Source organism: Ictalurus furcatus, chromosome 12, assembly GCF_023375685.1.
Source record: "Ictalurus furcatus strain D&B chromosome 12, Billie_1.0, whole genome shotgun sequence".
NCBI lineage: Eukaryota > Metazoa > Chordata > Actinopteri > Siluriformes > Ictaluridae > Ictalurus > Ictalurus furcatus.
In genome coordinates, this window is record NC_071266.1 from 27,057,758 (window position 1) to 27,084,923 (window position 27,166).

At 40.2% G+C, this 27,166-nt stretch overlaps 2 protein-coding genes and 1 non-coding gene across 26 annotated transcripts in view; 2 read left to right on the plus strand and 1 right to left on the minus strand.

Moving 5' to 3' along the window:
- Nucleotides 1-6,579: 6,579 nt before the first annotated feature.
- Nucleotides 6,580-6,651, minus strand: trnae-cuc (transfer RNA glutamic acid (anticodon CUC)). Its single transcript has one exon. It is a non-coding gene; the product is annotated as a tRNA-Glu (tRNA).
- A 727-nt stretch (nt 6,652-7,378) lies between these two features.
- Nucleotides 7,379-21,692, plus strand: gga3b (golgi associated, gamma adaptin ear containing, ARF binding protein 3b). Of its 2 annotated transcripts, XM_053638906.1 has the most exons (17): nt 7,379-7,546; nt 9,081-9,165; nt 9,331-9,406; nt 9,516-9,614; nt 10,795-10,918; nt 12,404-12,507; nt 12,858-12,938; nt 13,553-13,690; nt 13,827-13,908; nt 14,239-14,355; nt 14,841-15,086; nt 15,637-15,710; nt 16,171-16,337; nt 17,180-17,370; nt 18,818-18,987; nt 19,145-19,255; nt 19,374-21,692. In XM_053638906.1, exons 1-17 carry the CDS (start codon nt 7,507-7,509, stop codon nt 19,482-19,484), a joined length of 2,016 nt encoding a protein of 671 aa, XP_053494881.1. In that variant the 5' UTR covers nt 7,379-7,506; the 3' UTR covers nt 19,485-21,692. The 2 variants fall into 2 exon arrangements, with proteins under 2 accessions (XP_053494881.1, XP_053494882.1); XM_053638907.1 differs by lacking the exon at nt 9,516-9,614.
- A 45-nt stretch (nt 21,693-21,737) lies between these two features.
- LOC128616309 (uncharacterized) overlaps nt 21,738-27,166 on the plus strand; it is a 250,341-nt gene continuing 244,912 nt past the window's right edge. For 20 of the 23 annotated variants that reach the window (XM_053638893.1, XM_053638880.1, XM_053638884.1 and 17 more), the window contains exon 1: nt 25,694-25,824. The gene's annotated coding sequence lies outside the window, so the exon portion shown is untranslated. Of the gene's footprint in view, nt 21,964-25,693; nt 25,825-27,166 lie in introns of those variants that run through there. The other 3 variants (XM_053638886.1, XM_053638897.1, XM_053638889.1) reach the window with 2 other exon arrangements.

Here is a 27,166-nt window from a genome sequence, read left to right on the forward strand (position 1 = left end):
TGGTTCATCCTGAAGGTGTTCAGTGGGATTGAGATCTTTATGAGTTAATGAGTTGATTATAAATTCAGTGGGGGCACTGGAGGCTTGACAGTTAAGGCTCTGGGTTACTGATCGGAAGGTCGGGGCTTCAAGTCCCAGCACTGCCAAGCTACCACTGTTGGGCCCTTGAACAAGGCCTTTATCATGGCTGACTCTGTGCTCTGACCCCAACCTCCTAACATGCTGGGATATGTGAAGAAAAACGAATTTCACTGTGCTATAATGTATATGTGACCAATAAAGACTCATTATTCATGAAACATGTGGAAACAGGAGTGGTGCCTAAATTGAAAATGTGCAGCCAAACAACACACCAATGTCTAATATAATCCTTGTTCCTGACTCTGTTAGTCCTTTCAGTCCTTCCTCCTGTTTTATGTTACATTAACAGTATAACATTGTTGATTAGTTAGTTAGTTAGCTAGTTGATTTACTGTAACATCCAATTTTTAAAGCATTCTGTTGTACTGGAGGCTCACTAGCCAGGTGAATTGTCACCACTGACCTTGCAAGCTAAATCAAGTCATTTTCATACCAAATCCTATTTCATGTGAACAGATTAAAGATAATTTATTCACTTTGGGAAAAAACCCCCACATGAACTACATATTTAAAAAAAGGTAGGTCCAATGGCATGTAAACTTAGAATACATTAAGCATGCATATTTTACAATTGTATTGTATTGTACTTATCTACTATTTGCTAAAGAATGTAAAAAAATATATATACTGGGAACAGAATTGCTGCCAGTGAATTATTATTATTATTATTATTATTATTATTATTATTAATAATAATAATAATAATAATAATAATAATAATAATAATAATAATTTGATTTCCCTGCTAGTTTTTCCCTATGCTGAGACATGTTGAACATTTACTGGGCTCTACTGTCACCTATTGGCACATGAGTTATTGCTAGTTATGTGTACTATAGTATATGGAGTTATTATATAACTTAAAAGTTTTTTATTATCTCTAAAAACAGTCTGAAAATCTCAGAGGACTTGGTACCACATCCCAAAATATTCACTTCCAAAACAGCTGCTTATTTAGTAATTTAGATAATTACATACTGTACATGACACAGAATCTTGTGAAAAACCATGCTAAACAAAACAACAACAACAACAACAAAAAAACATCCAGATATCAGCATTCTGGTTGAATAGTTGCCTGATGATCCTGTGCCTGCTGTAATCTCAGATTCCTGTTTTTGGGAGTAAACCTGATGTGGTCTTCTGCTGTTGTGGATAAAAAATGTCATAAAATAAACATAAGGGAGACCTAGCATCCAGCAAAGGGGAGAAGAAGAAAAGACGGGCACCTAGACACATAGAAGCGGGATTAGGCGGACATTGACAAATTGGAATTACACTTTAAAGATCTTTAAGAGCAGTAGTAGTCAAAAAAGTCAAAAAGAGGTATACGAGCTGAGCTGAGGAGGGCTAATACACACACACACACACACACACACACTCGTACAGTCAAGGGCAGGCAAGTAGACACAACATACACACACACTCTCTCTTTCTCATACACACACATGAATAACTTTAATAATATCTTATAGTAATAGAGAAACTCTCTATAAAAAAAACAGAATAGTAGGATATGCAGGACAGTAGAACTGTAATGATATTAAGAACTTGGAAGTACAGTAAACCGCTTTTCAAGTAGTATAAATATATATAAAATAAGAAATATAGTGCAAATATGAAAATAAATTATAAACTAGAAATACAGGAAAATGTAAACTTACTCATGACTCAAATGGTGAGGGTTCTTGTCTCGCAAGGAAGGCCTTAATTTTAAGAAAGAACCCTGAGGAGCCATTTATAAGGGTGGCTGAGTCAAGCTGCCCCCCCCGCGAGATAACAGTAAGACCAAGGTCACTCTAGATTGTTTAGTCTTGTCCACTTTCTATTTTACGGGTTATTCAAATTCTCTGGTTTCGATTCTCTGGGTAATTCAAAACTCTGGTTTCTGATTCTCTGAGTAACTAAAAACTCTGGGTTTTTATTTTCTGGGTTATTAGAAATGCCTGGGTTCTGATTTTATGTGTAAATTAAAACCCCTGGTTTCAATTCTATGTGTAAGTGAAATAGCCCTTTTCTGGAACATAAGAGTAAGGTAAATGAGCTCTTTTTTAACCCTATTGGTAGTGAGATCATAGTCTTCTTGAAACATATGGGTTATTTAGTGTGTAAATACAGTATAAATACTGGAGCTTAAGCTCAGGGTATTGGGATCACTTCTGAGAATTCTCATCGGTGTGGATCTCGTGTGGTGGAATGGAACAATAAAGCTGGACCCTTGCTTCTTCTCACTCACGGCTGGTGTATTTTTTCTATCTCCAACTGGGCTCAGAGGTAGATGTGAGTATTGGCTTCTATGTTGAATTTTAAGTGTTTTTGGGTAATAGGCTAAATTTGAGCCAACAGTTGCCTGATGATCCTGTGCCTGCTGTAATCTCAGATTCCTGTTTTTGGGAGTAAACCTGATGTGGTCTTCTGCTATTGTGGCCCATCTGCCTCAAGATTTGATGTGCTATGCATTCTGAGATGCTTTACTGCTCACCACAGTTTTAAAGAGCGATTATTTGAGGTACCTTAACCTTCCTGTCAGCTCAAACCCCCTGTCTCCTCTGACCGCTCTCATCAACAAGGCATTTCCCCCTGCAGAACGGCACCATTCTGTGTAAACTCTAGAGCAGTGGTCACCAACACTCTTTATGGAGATCTCCCTTCCTGTAGCTTTCATCTCCAGCCAAAATCTAACTCACCTGTTTTAGCTGATCAAGAACTTCTTAAGGCAGAGATTAGATGATCAGGTGGGCACCCTTATGGTTGGAGCTAAAGTCTTCCGGAAGGTGGATCTCCAGGAACAAAGTTGGTGACCACTGTTCTTCAGTAGAGGCTGTTGTAGCCCACAGACCTCAAGTTTCGACGTGATGTGTGTTCTGAGATGCTTTTCTCCCCACCACGTTTGTAAATAGTGACTATTTGAGTAACCTTAGGGCAGGGCGGCGGGACAGCTTCTTTGACGTGCAGGAGCTACACAGCAGAGACCTCCCCGTAGGCCTCAAGCTGTAGCTCTGAGGTTGCCATGTTGACCTCAGGCGGGAGCTCCACAGCTGAGGCCTCCCCATAGGCCTCACGCTGGAGCTCTGCTGTCGTCATTGCCCCCCCCCCACCCAAAATAAGTTCTAGGCTAGCCTTCGGTTCCGGGCTGGGCAGCGTGGTGCAATTCCCCTGCAGTGGGAGGCTCCAGGAGGACGGGTATCTTTACTGGCTGCATGGCGTAGTATAATTCTCCTAAAGTGGGAAGCTCCAGGCGTTCGGGTAGCTCTGTTGCCCACGCGGCACGGCATAGCTCTCCGGCAGCCGGGGCGTGGGAATTTGCGCGGGTGGCGATATGGCGCATGGGCCGGCTTGCTGCAGCAGCCCTCGTTGCATTAGCTGGCGATCGATCTGGGCAAGTCTTTTGTCGATACACTTACTCTCTTCCCAGAACGATCGGCCCAACTTCTCAAACTCGGTGATCATGTTGATCTGCTGCTTCCATGTTCGGGGCGCAGTATTCTGTCACGGAACGGGACTGGAAGCGGATGCAGGTGCAGAGCAAAGTCTTTATTAATTAACCAAGCAAGCAACCAAACACAAGGAAACGCGGTCTAGCCAAATCTGGCTTCAAACATGAACACCGGAAACGAGAGCAAACATGACACTAAGACCGCTTAGCATGCTAATGCATTCACTATCGTAGTCAGACATTTGGTACAAACTATAATACTGCGCAAAGTGTGCAGTCACCGAGGGGTTTAAATAGTAAACATAATCAAGCTAAACATGGACACCTGGCTCAAATTAAGCTACACCCTTGCACATAAGCCAATGTCTAAACAGGAAGCGAACAAACCAAAACAAGAGTCACGTGTCCAGTCAGAAGCCACGCCGCAGTGCCATCTGCTGGCCGTGGCATAACAAGATCTGGATCTCCGGAATTTGTAGTCTCAGCCCTGCCGTTATTCCTTGCTTAATGTAGATACAAGTTGATATAATATGTCAATTTATTATGTTATAACTGCCTTGATTGATGTTTTATGATTAAACTATGTAAAGAACTTCAACCTTGACAGCCCGGGAAAATACAATTGCGTCAAGAGAAAAAGAGGTCCAAGAAGAAAAAAGGGAACAAGCCAACCCAGTGATATCCAGCAATATGGAGGAAGACAGATTGGAAAATCTTCCGTTAATAAACCCATTCCTGACACCACGCTTCTCCAGCGAGACCTGCGGGCTTTACAACTCGACACGCTGGATGTGAAGAGAATTGAAGAACTAATATTGGAAAGTAATCATTAATGAGAAAATGTGATAGTATAATGAGTGTCTTGAATAGCAAGGGGGCTGAAGCTGCAAGGTTAAAAAACCGAGCTAAAATTAGACATGCAGAGAGCATTAGGCAACTGAATCAGAGATATGGGCAAAAATACACTGAGAAAATGAAAAAAGAAGCGCATGTCTGTCTTGAACGGCCCAGACCCTCTGCTTTTACCACACAGGTGGATACATTGGAAAGATTGATAAGAAGCATTGATATAAGAATGAAGCATGTTAGTGAACCATAAAAGAACATACATCTTGCTTTCTCAAACAACACAAGCATCCTGTTTTTCTCTTAAGAAAGCAAGTTAGCATTCTGTACCAATACAAAGCGAGCTGGCGCACAAACACCACATGTTATTTTGAGCATCAAGCTTAAACCCTAGTGCCTGAAACCGCAATAGATAAAAAGTATAAATACTTGGTAGAAGCCAGCATAGAATTGCCACTTCTCAGGTGAAGGTCTTGTCATTTTAAGTTCTTGAAAAATAAAACCACAGTTCAGATCCTGCGTGGTCTAAGGCTTTTCCTTTATTTTGTTTTTCCTTTATATTCAGAGTTAAGATAATTGTAATCTTTTTTTTTGTTCTTCACTTTAATAAACCGAAGTCCATATAAAGGACGATTCGTATATCTCACTGCAAGAGTATGACTCCTTTAGATACCTAAATTTGCAGAGAAGAAAAAGGACTTCAAAAGGTTCTCGAGCCCAGAGGCACGGAAGCTTCACTTCCTGAGGAGGTAAGATGAAGTAACTCTATAAAGCTCTATCAGTTGTATGATAAGAGTAGCGGGTAAAACACAGAACACTGGGATAAGGAATTCCATGGAAAAAAATACAATACACACATCAGTACTCTATGCAAATTAACCTCAACTGAGCCTGAAGGTTTAAAATATAATTATACAAAATAGAACAATACACTTTGTAAGGTCCATTCACTGGTCCAATGACGTTGTAGAAGGATTCCTGAGTGTTTCAGTCTTTTCAAATTCCATTTCTCTTTGATTCTCAATGTCGAATTTATTGTAGATCACGAGTTTGTAAATACTTTTAAACTTTCACATTTGATTAATTTGAGTTTATTCCATACTTTTAGATCGTGCTCGTTCATTCGGATTCCTATGTCATTTAGAGAGTCTTGTGCTGGCCGTGCGTGGATCTCGTGATCACAAAACTCTTGGCCTTTAGACAGAGGTAAATTAAATAATACTATTTAGATGGCCACTCATGCTTGCCCTTTTATCTAAAAGTATTTTGTTTAGTTCCCTTAGATAGCTGATACTTATGTATAGTACCATTATTTCTAGACGGAGATCATGACACGCTAAAATTGACAGATAGACCAACATTACCTAAATTAACCTTAGCTTTATATAATCATGCCATAGTTACTTATATACACTTAACTAGAAAAATATTACAGGAACCAGAGTTTTAGACTTCATACTATTTAGGTTGGTCAATCAACTCCATGTTGTCCTAAGCGGAAATTCCATATCGAGCCTGTACACTCTAAGTACATTTGAACTAGTGCCAATTTGTTAGTCGGAGCTCTAAAATCTCAGCCAGTGTGCCTCATGCTCCACTTGGAACTGAGCTTTAGTCCACTACTAACCTGATTGTAGATTTGCGGAAACATGGACTTAACCTAATCTACTGTCCTGCTACTGTGTCATACAGCATCACTGACTTTCTCTACTTAATTACTTTTCCAGCCTTTTGTTGCCACCGTCCCAACTTTTCTGAAATGTGTTCTGGCCATGAAATTCCCAATGACCTTATTTTCTTCTTGAAATGGCTTCTTCATGTGCTAAGTTTAATTGTGAATAACATATGGGCTTATGAGATTTGCAAATCATTACATTCTGTTTTTATTTACATTTATTTATATTTTACACAACGTCCCAACTTTTTTGGAATTGGGGTTGTACGATAATTGTTTACTTTGTTGAATTAAAAAAAAAATAATAATGTCTATGTCCTTAATGAAATCTTTGTGTGAGCTATTTAAGATCTTACTTTTCATGTAATGTACCTTTGCAAAAATGTTGATATCATTTTAATACTAAAACAAAATGAACGCTCAAATCTTATAAATATAAAATATTTGTCTATAAATATAAACCAAAAATGTAAAACGTAAGTTCCCTGACCGGGAATCGAACCCGGGCCGCGGCGGTGAGAGCGCCGAATCCTAACCACTAGACCACCAGGGAGGCGTTAAAGGTAGGTAGAGACTGTGTAGCCCACAGACATCAAGCCGTGTGTTCTAAGATGCTTTCTGCCCACCATGTTTGTAAATAGTGACTATTTAAGTAATCTTAGCTTTCCTGGCCATTCTCATCTGACAAGTCTAGCTAGCTTTCTGTCACTGCCTTCTTCCTTGAAAGCTAAATGCTTACTTATGGGAACAGACGGTTGTATATAACCAAATTTTAAACAGCAGTCATACGAAGTCTCTAATATAATATATTATATTACTTTTTTGTTGCTTCCAATGACTCCCTGGTGGTCTAGTGGTTAGGATTCGGGATTGAGGTTTCACTTTGTTTTAGTATCAAAATGATACCAACATTTTTTTTTGCAGAGGTACATTACATGAAAAGTAAGATCTTAAATAGCTCACACAAAGATTTCATTAAGGACATAGACAATAATATTATTTTTTTAAATTCAACAAATAAACAATTATCGTACAACCCCAATTCCAAAAAAGTTGGGACGCTGTGTAAAATGTAAATAAAAACAGAATGTAAAGATTTGCAAATCTCATAAGCCCATATGTTATTCACAATTAAACTGAGTACATGTACCATTTCAAGAAGAAAATAAGGTCATTGTGAATTTCAAAAAAAAGTTGGGACGGGGGCAGTAAAAGGCTGGAGAAGAAATTAAGTAGAGGAAGTCAGTGATGCTGTAGGGCACAGTAGCAGGACAATGATGCGCATGCGTGAGAATGGCGCGCATGCGCAGTGTAGTGCAGTGGGGGGGAGGTTATCTCGGGAAGTGACAGTCCTTTCTCTCTGGATGTGGAGGATTAAAATGAAATGTGGATGATATTATGAGGCGAGATGGCGTACCAGGAAGGAGAGACGCTCGAATCGTGGCTTAGTAAGTTTCATTTCACACACCGGGTTTGATTTAAGAGATGAAATTGGTTTATGTTTACCGTTTCTTCCTCTCTGTGTGTGTGTTGTGTCGCGGTTTGATTGCGTAAGCGCATTCCTGGTCAGATAAAAGATTAAAGCCGCACTAATAAACATCAGGTGTGTTTCTGAGAACAGAAGCTGCTGCTGCTCTTCATCATCTCATATACTTAAACCGATTTGGCAGAGAAGTGAGAAAGAGATGAGATTTAATGGGCCATGATCTGGGTTTAATGACATCTGAGTGAATCAATAGATGGGTGGATGACTACATCTCACACAGCATCACATGAGCACCATAATACACATGTACATCCTATATTCATGCATAATTAAACAATTAACATCAATTGTGCGGTGTATTATGTGACAGCACATCACAGGCGTGTAATGATGGACATTAAATCATGGTAAATCACTCTTTATAACTGTAGATTTGTTAGCTATAACAGAAAGTGTGTTATTGTTCTGCAGGATGAGACTCAGTGTCTGCGTCCAGACCCTAAGAGTGTGTATTCTGCACATCAACAATGTGAAGGGATCCATTTCAGCTCTCTGAGCAAGATTTCAAGCTTAATTGTTAGCACACTAATAATAATAGTAATAATAATAATAATAATAATAATAATGATACTGATGATTATGATGATGATGATACACTTTCCTGTAGTGCCTCAGAACATTTAGTGCTCATGACTAAATAAATTACAGACAAATGAATGCATTATGACCAAATGACTAAATCAGTGGACTGAATGAATCAATGAAACTGAACGAATGAATAATTGAACAACCAATTACTGAAAGAATGAATGAAGGGTCGGATGATCAAATACACAAACAACTGAATGGCTGAACAAATGAATGGAAGACAGAATGACCGAAGAATAACGTAACGATCGAATAAACAAATGACTGAATCAACGAACTACTGATGACAAATTACTCATTAAATAAACTAAACTAATGAATGAGTGAATGAAGGCCTGAACAAATGAATGGCTGAATAAAAAAGTGACTGAATGAATGAATGAATGAACAAATGACAATGAACAAACAAGACCAAATGAATCAACAAATGAATGAATGAATGAATCGAGAGACGAATGAATGAATTGGCAAATGATTGATTGATTGGATGAACAACTAACTGAATACATCGGTGAAATTGAAATCCTGAAATAATGATGAATGAGTGAATTAAGGAACGAGTTACTGCTTTGCTGGATGAATGAATGAATGAATGAATGTATGATGCACTTACTTATAAACGGTCATTTATATGAACAAATGGACGGATGAATCAAATTAACGAGTCGGTGACTGTTTGGTGGACTGACTGATTGTTTATGAGTGACTAAATTAACAGAAAATCAATCAAGTGACTACATTTATGAATGAATGAATGAATGGTTGAATTCGAATGTGTTGTGGCAGTGAGTGACGTCGTGGTAAATTTGGTTCTAATCTGAATGTAAACGTTTTCTCATATTTTACAGACAAAGCCACTCACCCGACTAACAGGCAGGAGGACTGGGAGTACATCATCGGCTTCTGTGACCAGATCAACAAGGAACTGGAAGGGTGAGTGTCAGTAATCTGCACAGGAAACAGGAAGTATAACAGCATCTGGTGCAGCAGCATACGGTAAACTCCTCATATCGGTTATTTCTTACTTTTAGTGCTATTATTCTTCATGTAAAATCTATGTGTGTGTGTGTGTGTGTGTGTGTGTGTGTGTGTGTGTAGTCCACAGATCGCTGTACCGCTTCTTGTTCACAAAATCCACTCGCCTCAGGAATGGGAGGCTCTCCAGGCGTTAACTGTGAGTGATCACACAACCCCCCCACACACACACACACGCACACACACACACACACACACACACACTTAGACACAGAGCACTGGTCGGACGTGTTGTTTGTCTCCTGCAGGTGTTGGAGGCCTGCATGAAGAACTGTGGGAGACGGTTTCACAACGAAGTGGCCAAATACAGGTTTTTAAACGAGCTCATCAAAGTGGTTTCCCCCAAGGTGAGGACGCTTACTACATCTACAGCGAGCCCGAGACCGTCCCGTACTGTTCTAGACTATTTCTTTCCCCCATCTACATACAGTAACTTTAAGGATGCTCTGTGTGAGTTTGCTGAGCGAGTTAGGAGTGATGTATGTGTTGTGCACCAAGAAAAACACAAGATGAGTGGATTGTAGTAGACATAGTACAGAGCCAAAGTGGCTACTGTTGACGACAGTAAAAGCTCTACTGCCTATATCTGATGTGCATGTAGCGCCTGACCTTCTGTAGTGCAGTTTTGCCTCAAATCAAACACTAAATGGCAAAGACACATTACCATGCAGCTCTTTCTCTGATTCAGAGAGTCTGCAACATTTAAACCATGGCGCTGTCTTGTGGCACTCTTCTGAGCAGATTTACTTCTGCATTCAACTTGCATTGGATTTGGGATTTTGATCTCCCAGTTTGAAAGTGCATCGTTTTCGACAGTGTCTTCAAGCTACAAATTGGGGAAAAACACAGACGCCACCAAGCTCGTTTCTTGTTAACAAACAGCTCCTGAGTGATGTATATTTTCCTCCTCACAACAATGAACTATATAATGACACCGTTCTATCAGTGACATCAAATATGTCTGAACGTTGACTGAGCGAAAGCAAAAACACGTGTATACATTATTCTCTCTGATACCGTGGGCGACCGTGTCGATTTGATGTCATGTGAGAGGCCTCCTCTAATCCCTCAGTAGGAATTCTGAATTAAGGGGGTGTTTTCTTTGTGTTATTTTTCTAGTCAGAGTTCAGGAATGACCTGCTCTGACCTGTTTTGTTAGATATTCCACACTTAGATTAGATTAGATTAGGTTAGATTAAAAAACAAATTTCATCCTGGTATTAGCGGTACACTGTATCTCATTGAATCTCCCACTAAAGACAAAGAGACGTGCGCAATCTGAGACGACGCCATTGATCTTGTCTCCATTACTGATAACCAAAAGCTTGAGCGAGCATCACATTGAACTCTCTCTCTATCTGCCAGTTAAGATGATATGTGAAGGTACCGAATGGTCTACATCCTCTAATGAATGACTGAAGACATGCAGCTTTTATCTTTTATCATCTCTCTCTCTCTCTCTCTCTCTCTCTCTCTCTCTCTCTCTCTCTCTCTCTCTTTCTCTCTCTCCCCCTCTCTACATTTCAGTACATGGGAGAAAGTGTCTCTGAGAGGGTGAAGACTAAGATTATTGAAATGCTGTACAGCTGGACTGTAGCGTTCCCTAACGAGGCCAAAATGAGCGAAGCGTACCAAACACTGAGGAGACAAGGTGATTGCAGCCGACACCTAGCTTCATCACTCCACACCTTCACCTTCACCTTCACAAGAGCAGCCGGTGTAGTCATTTTTAAGGCAGCACAGGTGTAACAGATAAGAGTCAGAGGTGGTCGCAGGTATGCCGAGATCTTTCGGATTTAGTGTAAAAATACAGTACATAATGCAGGCAGCATCATTTGTTTTGAAAGACAGAAGACAATGCTTGTGCATGAAACTTTTGAAATTTAAATATGCTTTGAAATAAATGGTTTTCTTTTGGAACTTGTCAGATTCATCACAACGCTGTTGAGAGACCCTTGGAGTGTGTAAACTTTTTATTATTATTATTATTGTATTTTTTTTTTTAATATTTCTGTAAAGAAAAATTAGTTAAAGGTTGATTAAATTTTTTCCATTCTTCAACGGTTCCTCTAGTTTTCGGTGAGCCTGGTCGCTCTGTAGTCTCAGATTTTTGTTCTAGGCTGACGGGAGTGGAACCTGACGGTGCTCTTCTTCTGTTGTGTGCTGTTCTGAGATCCTTTTCTGCTTAACAAGGTTGTAAAGGGTTACCGTAGCCTTCCTTGCAGCTCGAACCAGTCTGGCCGCTCTCCTCTGCCCTCTCTCTGATCAACCAGGTTTTTCTAATGCAGAACTATTGCTCACTGGAAGTTTATTCGTGTTTCACACCATTTTGTGTAAACTCTAGAGATTGCCGTGTGTGAAAATAAAGCCCAGCCCACCTGGTACCAACAACCACGCCATGGTTAAAGTCACTGGATGTGAACATTACCTCAAGCGCTTTAGCTGTATTCACATGATTTTCTGGATTGTGCTGGTGGCACGTGATCGGCTGATTGGGTACTTGCATGAAGAGCAGGTGTTCAGGTGTCCCTAATAAAAAGGGGACAACAAGCACATATGTGTACATATAGTTTGCATGTCTGAAGACTTTAATCATTTCATTATGCCCTCTTATCTTGTTGGTCACCTTGTAGGCGTGCAGTTAGAGAGAGAAGCTCTTATTTTTTCCATGTACAGTGTATGTTAAATGTTCAGGTTTTCTGTTGCTGGACTGTTTATCATCAGAGCAGTGACATTCGCACACTATCATGTCATTCACTGCTGAGAATGAAAACGAATGGACTCCGTGGGGGCGTTCCTATAGTGGTCCCAGTCTGTTGACTGTATGGGAGAGCTACAGGTGGTCTACAGCCAGCAGTTGTACATCTGCAGAGTTACCCGTTGTTAAGTGGGCGTAAACCCAAATGAACCAGGAACATAACGCATGTTTAATAAAATGGACAAATAGAACACTTGCTGTATAATCAGCAGGATAAACGGAGCAGGAATGTTTATAATATGGTGTACAGTTGTATTTCAGATGTTGGTGCCCACTCAGACTGAGACGTTTTTATTAATTGCTCTACCGTCAACTCGGGTTATATTATACTAAACATAATAATTATTATGATCGTTATGTTCTTAACCTTTGGCGCAGGACTCATCTCATCAGACCCTGAGCTGACGGCTGATAAAACTCTGATCCCGTCTCCGCCTTCTCGGCCCAAAAACCCGGTGTTCGACAACGAGGACATGGGCAAGGTGAGGTCATGTGACACCTGATGACTTGAACTCTGTAACACAACAAATTAAGGGACGCACGCGCGCGCTCCTGTTGCGTGGTGCTGTTACGGGGAAATAATCAGCTGTGTTTTGCGGAGGTGGTGATGCAGAGTCGCTGTTAATTATGAAATAAAGCTGATTATTTTCCCGAAGCGTTTTGTTCCTCTTATACCACAGAACTCTCTCTCTCTCTCTCTCTCTCTCTGAAAAAGTATGTCATAAAAAGAAAATACAATCCGAAGTATTATCGATTTTGTTTTGTTCTGTGTCGATAAATAGAAAGTTTGGTGTGTGTGTGTGTGTGTGTGTGTGTGTGTGTGTGTGTGTAGTTGTTGGCGGAGCTGCTCCGGAGTAAGAACCCCGAGGATCTGCAGGAGGCCAACAGGCTGATCAAGAACATGGTGAAGGAGGTGTGTTTTCATTTTTATTTTTATAATATATTAATGTTTATCATGTCCTATGTAAACTAATCCGAAATGTTAAGCAGAAGGTGAGGATGTGTAACTACCATGGCAACAAGGTAACAAAGCAACGCAGGGCGTGATTTATAACCTTGTGTCTGAGGTGTAGCGGCGTTTTCACTTGGTGTATCTCATGTTATAAAAACCTCACACCACAGAGGCTTCTCTTGGCTCCGCCCCCTTAGTGTCGGGAACTAGTACCCAAGGTTATTAGAATTTGCAGGAAGTGAAGGAGACTGGACTTATCATGTAAGCGTTTGGTGTCAGCAAACAACATTATCGCTCTTTCACCTGGACTGCTTATCTTAGTTTCACACACACACATGTGCATCACATCCATCAGCAGGTACACACTCACACACACACACACACACACACACACACACACACACACACATTTACACATCATCTGTTCAGTAATCTTGATCTTCTACCTCTCACCATCCAGATGAATAATCAGGTGTAATAAAGCTGCTTAAAAAGGTGCTCAAGTGTGCATATATACTGTATAATTGTGGGCGGGGCCTGTTAACATCGCAGGCCATGATTGGCTTTGTGTGCAGGACGACGTCCGGGTTCAGAAAATGACCAGACGCATGCACACGCTGGAGGAGGTAAACAATAATGTCAAGCTGCTGAGCGAGATGCTGAGTCATTACGACCACGACAGGTCATCAGACGCAGACCGTGACCTCATCAAGGTGAGCCTGGACCTCCGGAATGAACCTAATGTGAATAAACACGGCCTCTGTCTCTCTGATTGACACACTTCTTATCAGTTCAGAGTGTATTTCATGCAGAACTTCTCTCTCTCCCGCTGTCCCGCTGTGTGTGCAGGAGCTGTATGAGCGCTGTGACAAACTGAGACGCACGGCATTCAAACTGGCCACGGAGACGGAGGACCACGACACTAGTTTAGGTAAAAACTATTTTTTTAAAAGAAGCAACTGGAGCCATTCACGGCTTCGTTTCACTGCAAATTAAAACAGGAGGAACAGTTAGAGAAATTTAGAAATATAAGGGAAATAAACATTTCATAACGAGCCACAGAGGCGAACACCACAGAAAGCAGTGTTTCAGACTCATCCTCATGACCAAGTCCACTGTAAAAGACACTGAAATGACTTGCTGTTAGATATAGGGTACATTATAAAGGGTGAAAGGGTGCCGTTATTTTAAATAACATACGATGGTCTATGTAGTAATGTAAAGATCCACTTTGGATTTGTGTGTATGTGTGTGTGAGCAGGTGAGATTCTTCAGGCCAGTGATGAGCTGGAGAGAGTATTAAGCCTGTATAAGAAGGTTGTAAAGGGCGAGACGGAAGGAGACAACACTGAGGAACAGAAAACAGCACTCGGGAAAGGTAAACACACACACACACACACAAACACACGCACACACACACACATACATATATATATATATATATATATATATATATATATATATATATATATATATATATATATATATATGTATATATATATATATATATATATATATACATACACACAAACATACACACACATAAATAAATTATATATATATATATATATATATATATATATATATATATGCATACACATACACACATGTGCGCATATACACATGGATATATACACATGCATATACACACACACAAGTCGCTTTAATAAGCATTGTGAGGTTGTGAGGTGTCTTTATTGTTTTGTTTGTTACTGTAACTTTAACCTTCCCCTCTGAACTAAAAGGAAATTTATTTTTTCGAAATCTCGAAGTTTTTCCCAAACAGATTTTTAATTGATTTTTATAAAAAGACATTTTATTTCCCGTATTTCGTGTAGATTTGTTAACGTTTGTCTTCCTCAGGCTGTGAGACAGACACACTCATTGACCTCGCTGGTCTGGATGAACCGCCTGCACCCCAGACAGCTCCGCCCACTCAACTCTCCAGAGCACCTTTGTCCAATCAAACTGCCTGCAGCATTCCGGTGATCCCGCCCCCTCCTCGCCGATTGGCTGGAGGATCCGCCAGTCAGACCAGCAGCCCCATTCACAAAGCCTCAGAGGCGTCACCGGCCCACTCTCTGCTCGACGATGAGCTGCTGTCCCTAGGTGACGTTTACTAATCGCGTTTCATTTACTCTTTCTGTTTCCCTCTGAGAGACGTTAAGGATGATCAGTGAACTGATTTATCAAAATTCATTCAATCAGTTTTTAAAAACTCTGATGTTTTAATACAGATGGTCTTATTAGTACTGCTTCATTTTTTATTTAGTTTTGTGTTTTAAATGTTTTTTTAAAAAATATGTAAAAACCAAGGATGAAAATACCTTACAGTTTTATATTTTATAAAATGTACAAAAACATTCTAATACATGTTGTTCATCCTGGTAAAAAACAAAACAAAACAACAATTATTTAAATACTTCATTAAAATGAGTTAGTATTTTAGTGTTATTTTTATTCTTCTTCCCCTTCTTGTTCTTCTTCCTCTTACTATTATTATTACTATTTTATCCATCTTTAATTTATATGATTTTTCTGTATCTGAAACTTGTCTTTACTGCATTTGGTTCAAAGAAGCCTTCTGTGTTCTCAGTGCTGTATATTATTATTATTATTATTATTATTATTTTTATTATTATTATTATTATGACTGCAGGCTTGAACGAGTCTCCTCCGGTACAGAGCAGACCCAAACTGGAGGACGCGTCCAACCAGTGGACGTCTTTACAGGTACACCTGCTCCCTCATGTCCCACATTTGAGGCAGTTAGAGACCTGGGCTCTATAAGAGGTTAAGGGTTTACGGGCTGGGAGCGCATGGCTGCTGTCACTGGCACGATGATGATGATGATGATGATGGTGATGACGACAACTTGTTTGTCCACTGACCCGGACACGTAAGCCCAACATGATCATGGATTGAAACTAAAATGGTTTATGGAAAATAATGGCCATGACTCAATAGTACTTTGTGTATAATTTCATAATAAATAACTTCAGTTCTTCTATTCCATGTCAGTGGCAGTGTGTAGTGGCAAAAATGTTCTGATCACAAAAACATCATAATTGTTCAATTGTCCTCTTGGGCCTTTATTTAGTTTGATCGTTAAGGAAATGACATCATTTATCTACCAGGTGTTTATACTGATTATATCCTGTATATATAATCACCTGGCATCTCACTCTGCCAGGCTCCTGCTCCTCCTGGACTCGACCTGTTCTCCGGTGGAGCAGCAGCACCAGGGACCGTGTTTCCTCCTGCGCACACTTCAGGCCACCCCACACACCCCACACACCCTGACATGGTGACTCAGGGGCTGCAGGATCTCGCCATGCTGAACCTGGGAGAGGTGCAGAGGTGAGACACTGCTCCTACGTTTCTCCATCATGGTGCTGTTCTAGATAAAAAGACAGAGTTCTGAAACAATAGTGCATTCTGGGTAGTAAATACACTGTGTAAGAAGAGGTTCGCTAAAAAGCAATGTGAGGGGCAGTGGTGGCTTGATGGTTAAGGCTCTGGGTTACTGATCGGAAGGTCAAAGGCTCAATCCCCAGCACTGCCAAGCTGCCACTGTTGGGCCCTTGAGCAAGGCCCTTAACCCTCTCTGCTCCAGGGGGCGCTGTATCACGACTGACCCTGCGCTCTGACCCCAACTTCCTGACATGCTGGGGTATGTGAAGAAAAGAATTTCACTGTGCATGTGTATATGTGATTAATAAAGACTCATCATCATTAATTTCCAAATCTGTTCTTATAGAGTTGTCTAGAAACGTTTCAACGCGTGAATTCTATAAATAATAATAATATAATTTTTTATAAGTGTCTTTTCTTATCTGAAGTGTAAAGGTTGGTGTGGTGGTAAACAGAGCATGAGCTTGTCTTGAATAAATGACATGGTGAGTGTGTGAGGTGACAAACCACAGACTGCTGTATTTAGCGTCTGAAACTAGTACGTCAGCTCTGGTCCACAGTGTTTAACACGTCAGTGAGTCAAGAGAGCATCGCCGTGGCCCTGTGTGCTTATATACAGGAGCTAGCTGATTATTAAACTGTTAGAATACTCTTTAGTGCTGTGGGATGGGGTTTGGGATGTAGCTCATCACTTTGTATGTATGTGTGTGTGTGTGTGTGTGTGTGTGTGTGTGTGTGTGTGCACACGTTTGACTGGTGCTATTTTCTTATTGTTTTTTGGTGTGTAGTGTCTCGGGTCAGCCCGTCATGGCCACCGGTGTTGGTTTGGGTTTCGGCGTTTCCTCCTCTCTCTCCTCCTCCAACCCATTTATCAGCTCCAGCATGCCCGGCTCGCCCCTGCGCTCTCTACAGGGAAACCCCGTGCGCTCTGAGGCATCCCTCAGCAACCTACATGTTCCCCTGGACTCCATCAAAACCAGTCAGTATAACCAGTACAACACACTCTACATAATCTCACACACACACACACACACACACACACACACAGATTTGCAGATCAGCCCTGATTGCTGGAACTATCTCCATTTTGTTGTGTTATTTGAAGTGTTTTTTGGATTCATTTTGGATGTTTGTTTGTTTACTTCAATATTTACTAATAGTTCATATATATTAATATTTCTATATTTATTACATGTTAAACAGTACAGTACATTTTCATGGTGCAGTCAGTACTGTTTATTTTTGTAATGAAGTTCAGGAATATTTTACTTTGAGTGTTAAGTTTTCATTCAGGATCAGTCTTAAGAACTATCGGTTGATTCATCAGTCATCGGTTAACTTAGTTATCGGTATGGGTAAAATCCACAAACGCTCTACCTCTCTCTCTCTCTCTCTCTCTCTCTCTCTCTGTCTGTATCTCTCTCTCTCTCTCTCTCTCTCTCTCTGTTTCTCTCTCTCTCTCTCTCTCTCTCCATGTCTGTACTTGGGTAAAATGCATAACGTCTCTTAACTGGCGGATTCTGATTATTGATAAGGGACAGTTAGTGGTGTTATGAAACAGGTCCAGCAGTATCTAAGCTGAAAATCATTAGAAGATCATGTGGACACTTTTATCCCAAAGTATCCAAGACGATAAAGACTGAAAACACTTTGCCAGTCAGAAATTGGGGATTGTGTTATTGCTCCAGTCTGAAGGTGGAAAGTGTGCTTTTCCCCTGTCTGAATGTACGGATTGAAGTTTTGTCCCAGTTAAAAGGTGGGAAGTGCAGTCTGATAATGGTGATTTCCCCCCAGTTGGAATGTAGGGTATTGTGTTTTTTCACACACAGAAAGTGGGAATTGTATTTTCTCCCAGTCCAAAGACAATAAGTTTTTTTCCCAGTTGGAATGTAGGAATATTATTTTTCCATAGTCAGGTTGGTAAAAAAAAACGAATGTGTTCCATTTCAGACGACATTATATTTTAAAAATTCATAGACTAGACAAGTGGTTCTCAACCTTTCGTGAGCTTTGGACCCCTAGAATATTTCGAACAATCCACAAGGACCCCCTCACTCCACAGCAATTATAGTCTATATATTAAACAGTCATTTCTATACGTGAAATGTCAGAGATGAGGTTTATTCCGAGTCAGAAGGTGGGAATGATGTTTTTATGAGGGGAAAGGGGGGTAGATGTTCATAGGCTGTTTTTCTGTCATTTCTTAAGGATCTAAAACACACAGTGCATTAATTATTGTTTAACCTGGACTGTGTTTTAATGGTTTAAAATCAAACGCTTCGGGTTACTTTACATTCTGTGAAAGGGTTCAGTTGAACACAATTCTGTGAGAAAGGGACGAGTTTAATTTAATCAGTGTAATCAGACTGGTTATAGGGGTGTATGTGTGTGTGTGTGTGTGTGTGTGTGTGTGTGTGTGTGTGTAGGTAAGACTCTTCCTGTGACTGCGTACGATAAAGACGGAGTGCGCGTCCTCCTGCACTTCGGCTCTGAGTGTCCTCCCGGGAGACCCGACGTCCTCGTCATCGTGGTGTCCATGCTGAACACGGCTCCTCTCGCAGTGAAGAACATCGAGCTACAGGCCGCAGTGCCGAAGGTCTCTCACACACACACACACACACACACACACACACACCCCCCCACCCCCGAAGATGACTTCATGACGCATACAATCCGTAGTTTATCTCAGGATACACACTGAGGAGACACTTCTGCAGCTTTATACTGAGATGAATCTTTTCTCTCTTTCTCAGTCCATGAAAGTGAAGCTTCAGAGTCCGTCAGGAGCCGAGCTGGCCCCCTTTAACCCCGTCCTGCCCCCTTCCTCCATCACACAGGTCATGCTTCTCGCTAACCCGCTTAAGGTGAGACACTGAGACACACACACACACCAGATACATTATAGATTTCTTCTTGCTATTTGGAGCCACAGTGCAGTGTGTTTATTGCTGCACTTTGCCCGTGTGTGTGTGTGTGTTTCAGGAGAAGGTGCGTCTGCGCTATAAGCTGATGTTCCTCCTCGGTGAGAGACAGTACTGTGAAGTGAGTGAGCTGGATCAGTTTCCTCCACCAGAGAGATGGGGAAACCTGTAGAGCTAACACACACACACACACACACACACACACACACTGATGGTAAGGTCAGGTGACAGAGGTCTTAACTCTGAGATCACTGTAAGCCCTGACTCGGACATGTGTAAGAAAACTCCTGGTTTATTTATTGATTTGTTTGTACTTTATTAAAGCTGTAAATGACGAGTGTTATCAAGGGTCCAAGTTAGCTTCTAGTCGCTTCGAGCTACAGCGCTAACGCTAACACTGAGATTCCACACTGCACACGTGGACTCCAGATCTTCTGTGAAAAGGAAATCGCCGCTACTGCACTCTCGGTCTCTCTTCTGTATACGTGTGTGTGTGTGTGTGTGTGTTACACAACACCGAGTGTGTAGTGCTCTACATGTACTGTAAACACATGCCCTTGTGCGCTGGACATTCTGGTATCTAGCAAAACCCAAAAAATTGAAAAACGTGTTTCTTTTTTTACGGAGCGATAACAAGCGACGAGTGAGATTATTAACAGTCGTGACCTGCCCACAAGACGCAAACTCACCAGGAACCTGTCGCTTGCTAGCGTGAACTCTGCCTCAGACACGAGCGAGTCAAAGCGCTGAGGTGATTTTTTACATTCTGCTGAATTCTGTTGAACTTAAAGCTGCAGTACTGAACTTTTGCCTCTCTATCGCCATCTCTGTTTGAAACGGGAAACGCGATACCTAGCTGAATCAAGCGAACACGTGCGCTAATGTTAGCTGGTTACATACTGAGCCACTGAAATGTCTTAAATGTTCAGCAAATAAAAGCCATGTCTGTGTCAGTCTTCAGTCCCTTCAGATCTCGGAGCTTTCACCACGTCTCAAAAGCCATGCTGATATTTATTCTGGTTTCAGCACGGGCTCTGTCGCGTTCCCCTTTTCACTGCATTCTCTCCAGTTCGAGGTTCCTTGGTTTTGACAGCAGCTGATTCCCCAGATGTGACTGATGATTGTGTTTAGAACGATCCAGATTAAAGCAGCCGTCTAGACGACCGGTTTCAATTCTAAGCAACTGTTGTAAGGAAAAGCTACAAACACTCCACCTTCCTCAGCCCCCACACACGTGATATAGTAGCCGGCTCGTCTTCTTTCTGTTAACGCGCGTGACGAAACCACGCGAAGGCGAATGACGTCACGAATGAAGTTTTGAACACTGATTTTTTTATGGACGTGTTCAACAATTGATTTGATTTATGTTCGTTTTTAACCAAGAAAAGTTCCTTACTGCAGCTTTAAACCACATGTTTAATTGTATATGTCATGTTTACCGGACGAATGTGTTTTTATTTATTGATGTCATCGTGCAATACAGGTGTGTTTAATTGCTGTGTGTGTTTTATTGCTTTAGTGTTTTATTTCTCTTCGGATTGCAGTCCTGGTTTGTTATTACTAATGTTATTACTAATGTTATTACATACAATCAAACTGTAATAACCTAATAGTAATATTGTGGGCCTTCACACTCACATACAGAGCAACCGTGTGTGTGTGTGTGTGTGTGTGTGTGTGTGTGTGTGTATATATGTGTGTGTGTGTCACTGCATTCTGACTGTATACAGTGTGTATGAGTTTAAAACACAAGCCATAAAATGTTATTATTTGTCCTGATCACTGAGACTGAATTAGTGAATAAAAAAAAGAGCTGTGATTTAAATTCGAGACTGCCCGTGTGTGTGTGTGTGTGTGTGTGTGTGTGTGTGTGTATGTGTGAGTGTCCTGTACAGTATGTGCTTGTGCCATGCAACAGTATGTACAGTATGTCGTTCCAACATGTGATCTCTCCAGCTGCATGCAGAAATAAACTAAAGAGTCTCTTTTACACCAAAGTGAAGTGAGTTCATTTTATTGAACACTATTTTTTTTTTCTATTTAAAATGAATCTAAGTGATCTGACTCAGAGTCGGTTCGTTTTCTGAACGGCACATCACTCACAGTGAATCAGTTTTAACCGAAAGCAGCGACTATATTTGCAGCAATTTTCTGTAAATAGTAACACAATGTGCCTTGTTTACTACGCTGACTACATTTACAGTAGCACTTGTTTCTGGGAGTGATGGAGAGACGGCATTAATCAGTTTTCCTCTTCACTTTTGGAGGAAAAGGGGATCGCCCCATAACATGGAATACATTTATAGTATGTATGCATTAATATTTCTTTTGCTTCTATGGTTAACAGAAGATAACATTAGGATGTGTTTCATTTTAAGACATTCACATAAGCATGCACAACAAGTGAAGATCAATGAACGCAAGCAACTGCTCAATTTAACCCAGAAGAAGAAAATGTGAAGAGAAGAAAAGACTGGTAGAAATCCGACACGCGTAGGCTTACTCTTGATCCAGTCCAGTAGGTGGCGGTAACACACCAACAGTCACGAGGTGGTGGTAGTAGAAGTAGTAGTAGTAGAAGAAGAAGGAGGAAACCCGGAAGCTGGTTTTTCTTTACCACATTTGATTCTGTGCAAAGAAAAGCTTTATATGTGAGTTTACTTCGGGTAAATGTTACTCATTGTGTCTGTTGTAGTGTTTAATACCATGTCCTGTGTGTCTGTACTTATAGTGACCGTCTCCATGGCCTGTGTGTGTGTGTGTGTGTGTGTGTGTGTGTGTGAGTGAGTGAGAGTCTGTATTTTGTCAGTGTGGTTCTGTGTCAGTGTTCAGTCTGTGCTCAGGTAATCAGTGTGTTCAAATGGGTGATGTAGTTCTGTAGTTTATCTCTCTCTCTCTCTCTGTCTCTCTCTCTCTGTCTCTCTCATTCTCAGTCTTCAAAGTGCTTTATTGGCAAGATTGTTTACATGCAATATTGCCAAAGCATCAGTATAGTTAAAGGGGAATTTAATAATAATAATAATAATAATAATAATAATAATAATAATAATAATAATAAGTAGAAGAAGAATGGAATAACAATAGTAATAATTACAAAAAAGTAGATAAAAATATACATAAAAATGAAAAATAAAGTGACACAGTGCAAGGTGCCAGTGTAAGACAAAAGTATAAAAGTTACAATAATTATGTACAGTGTGAAGTTGTGCCTGGTTTCCTGTAATCTGGCTAAATCAGCTGTGGCTTTTGGGCGGCTGTGGATCAGGTGGTAGAGCGGGTTGTCCACTAATCGTAGGGTTGGCGGTTCGATTCCCGGCCCACGTGACTCCACATGCTGAACTTGGGCAAGTTGCTCCTGATGGCAAGTTAGCGCCTTGCATGCCAGCTCTGCTACCATTGGTGTGTGTGAATGAGACACAGTGTGAAGCGCTTTGGAAGTGTGCCATTTACCATTCTACGGAAGTCCAGAAAAGGCCATGATGATGTATAATAATCCCCTGTCCTTGTGTTTGTACAAACAGTACTTCCGGTTTCATTCCTCTCTGCAGCAGGGCCGTGGTTCAGACAGAACACCTTCACAATGGAGCGGTTCAGAGAGGTTTATTTTCAGCTTGGACTCGAGTATAAAGAAATAAAGTCAGTGGTTAGTTGAAGGTTTTCACACTGCGGTTAAGCAGCAGCTCTTCCTGAAATCTCGCTTCATCTAGATGCACATAAACAGCAGCAGAAAAAGCTCCTTCACTTTTATACAAAACCATCATTTTAAATACATAAGGAACACAACAAACACAACAATTGACAGTATTTATGAGTGTACAGTCTGGTTCATAAAACAAGATGACGCGTCTAAGCATTTTCAGCACAGCGAACAAAATATATTTAGTATGATGGTACGTGTGATCCCTCTGTAAATACAGATCATGGATCGTTCCCGGTCTAAAACAGTCATATGGAACACCCTTACTTTAGGCTCACAGAAATCATCTCTGTTTAGTACAACTGATTTCAGACTTACTGACTTCTGGCTCAGAATTTACAGTACATTTATTTAAACTAAAACCCATGTAATGCTGTTAAAGAGAACGTGTATTAGACTTAAAGTAGCACTTCTATTAACTACAAATCATTTCAGCTGCCTTCTGGTTCAGACTTTTTATTTAAAGCAGGGGTGTCCAAACTACGGTTGGCCCGCGGTCCAGTTTTTATTGGCCCGCGGCAAATTCTGAAAATATAATTGAATATGGCCCACACGAGAAGCTTGAGCTCGACTCTGTTGCATTTCTCAGTTTCAACACTAGATGGAGCCAGCCACGGAAAACGTGCTTCTCAACCGTTACCGCTACTAAACAAAATTAAGCAAAGAAAAACTTTTACCGCGAGTCACCATAAATGGCAGCACCCAAAAAACGAAAAATAGCAAGTGAGTGTAGAAGATTTCAAACGAATAGGAACCAGTTCGAGGTTCCTTGGTTTTGACAGCAGCTGATTCCCCAGATGTGACTGATGATTGTGTTTAGAACGATCCAGATTAAAGCAGCCGTCTAGATGACCGGTTTCAATTCTAAGCAACTGTTGTAAGGAAAAGCTACAAACACTCCACCTTCCTCAGCCCCCACACACGTGATATAGTAGCCGGCTCGTCTTCTTTCTGTTAACGCACGTGACGAAACCATGCGAAGGCGAATGACGTCACGAATGAAGTTTTGAACACTGATTTTTTTATGGACGTGTTCAACAATTGATTTGATTTATGTTCGTTTTTAATCAAGAAAAGTTCCTTACTGCAGCTTTAAACCACATGTTTAATTGTATATGTCATGTTTACCGGACGAATGTGTTTTTATTTATTGATGTCATCGTGCAATACAGGTGTGTTTAATTGCTGTGTGTTTTATTGCTTTAGTGTTTTATTTCTCTTCGGATTGCAGTCCTGGTTTGTTATTACTAATGTTATTACTAATGTTATTACATACAATCAAACTGTAATAACCTAATAGTAATATTGTGGGCCTTCACACTCACATACAGAGCAACCGTGTGTGTGTGTGTGTGTGTGTGTGTGTGTGTGTGTGTGTGTGCGTATATATATATATATGTGTGTGTGTGTGTGTGTGTGTGTGTGTGTGTGTCGCTGCATTCTGACAGTATACAATGTGTATAAGTTTAAAACACAAGCCATAAAATATTATTATTTGTCCTGATCACTGAGACTGAATTAGTGAATGTAAAAAAGAGCTGTGATTTAAATTCGAGACTGCCCGTGTGTGTGTGTGTGTGTGTGTGTGTGTGTGTCCTGTACAGTAAGTGCTTGTGCCATGCAACAGTATGTACAGTATGTGTTTCCAACATGTGATCTCTCCAGCTGCATGCAGAAATAAACTAAAGAGTCTCTTTTACACCAAAGAGAAGTGAGTTCATTTCTTCAACTCTATTCATTCATTCATTTATTTATTTCCAATTTAAAATGAATCTAAGTGATCCGACTCAGAGTCGGTTCGTTTTCTGAACGGCACATCACTCACAGTGAATCAGTTTTAGCCGAAAGCAGCGACTATATTTGCAGCAGTTTTCTGTGAATAGTAACACAATGTGCCTTGTTTACTACGCTGACTACATTTACAGTAGCACTTGTTTCTGGGAGTGATGGAGAGACGGCATTAATCAGTTTTCCTCTTCACTTTTGGAGGAAAAGGGGATTGCCCCCATAACACAGAATGCATTTACAGTATGTATGCATTAATATTTTTCTCTTTTTCGCTTCTATGTGTAACTGGTCCATCCTGCCTAGCTACACTGCGTTGTGTTCTGGTGCACAATAGACATTGGACACCGGCGTATCTTGTTATATCTGTTACATATGTTGTTATATGTTACATATTACATATGGTTAACATGAGAACATTAGGATGTGGTTCATTTTAAGACATTCACATAAGCATGCACAACAAGTGAACATCAATGAATGGAAACAACTGCTCAATTTCACCCACGAAAGAAGCGGAGAATGCGGAAGTGATCATATAATAATAATAATAATAATAATAATAATAATAATAATAATAAGCACAAAGGGAAAAACAGCGCAAGCGTTCAAAAAAAGAAAACCTGAGCAGAACTTGTCAGAGATCACAAACACACAGTAATATAACCAAGGAAAACGCTTTTGTGTGCGATTCAGAAAACTTTGAATTCATGTTTCAGTTTTGTGCAATATCATTTTTCATGTGTTTTTAAATATTTGATTCACGCTTATTATTCTTTACCGGTTATTAACATACCGCCCCGTTCTGCAGGCTTCAGCTGGTAGAGTGCGGAGCGAAACGTCACAGGTAGTGACGTCAGTTTACCAGAAAGCGGAAGAGTTTCTGCCGACCACAAAAAGCAGGAAGAAGAAGAAGAAGTTTCTCTCTCAGACTCGACTCCATTTTGTCTCTGTTGGAAAAGCAGAAAAACCTCAACACCAGGCAGAAACGGTGATATTAATGTCACACAACATGGACTGCTGAATAAAAGTAAGTTATTTCTTTAACAGAAACGACTTTATATTTTATTTTACTCGTGTAAAAACAGCAGTAAGAAAACTGCGTCACTTCCCCGGAACTGAAGCCATCTTCCCTGTAAAGCTGCTGTTTATCAGCTGTGTGTTATATATTTTATATATAAGTTTCTCTCTTCGATGAACATTCAGTGTTTGGGGGATTTAGATTTATTAGTGTGGAACAAACATCATATGTTTTAAGATCTGTCTTCTACGGAAGTCCAGAAAAGGCCATGATGATGTATAATAATCCCCCGTCGTTGTGTTTGTACAAACAGTACTTCCGGTTTCATTTCTCTCTGCAGCAGGGCGATGTTCAGACAGAACACCTTCACAATGGAGCGGTTCAGAGAGGTTTATTTTCAGCTTGGACTCAAGTATAAAGAAATAAAGTCAGTGGTTAGTTGAAGGTTTTCACACTGCGGTTAAGCAGCAGCTCTTCCTGAAATCTCGCTTCATCTAGATGCACATAAACAGCAGCAGAAAAAGCTCCTTCACTTTTATACTAAACCATCATTTTAAATACATAAGGAACACAACAAACACAACAATTGACAGTATTTATGAGTGTACAGGAAAAACGTTTTTATAACCCTTTACATTTAAATAATGGCAAAATCAATCAAGTTTAAAGAGACGCTATAAAGTAGTAAGCCAAATAAATATACATTTACTAAAACATCTTTTAAGAAAATATATTATTATTGTTGTTGTTGTTGTTATAAATCGAACCATAAATATTTTTTTAAACGTGTAGATTGAAAACAGTTCATTTCACAGAGGAAGTCCGACACCAAAATGTTAATATTTTATTTTGTGTTAAGACTGAAGTAAAAGAGGTGATCAAACCCTCTCAGATCAGTTCATAGGGACCTACTATAAGCTCACAATAAAGATCAATTCATTTTACTGTGGAAAATTTTTCATAACTTTTTTGAAAGAAGACAAAGTTTCTCGGGGGAACGGAAAAGCATCAAAATATAAATTTTCCTCCAATCTCATATGATTTTTCAGCACCATGTCCCCTTAGGGGCTCCGCAGGATAGTGTTCCTGTAGCTCAGTACTATCCTGTACACGTTGTTGTTACCCAGATGAGGATGGGTTCCCTTCTGAGTCTGAGTCTGGTTCCTCTCAAGCCACTCAGTGACTCGCTCAGTTGGGATAAATTCACACCTTTAATATCTGTATACCGTGTTGATATTTCTGTAAAGCTGCTTTGAGACAATGTCTATTGTAAAAAGCGCTGTACAAATAAAATGTAATTAAATTGAATAGAAGTAACTGTAATAAAATGATTAATTAGTTAGTTATTATG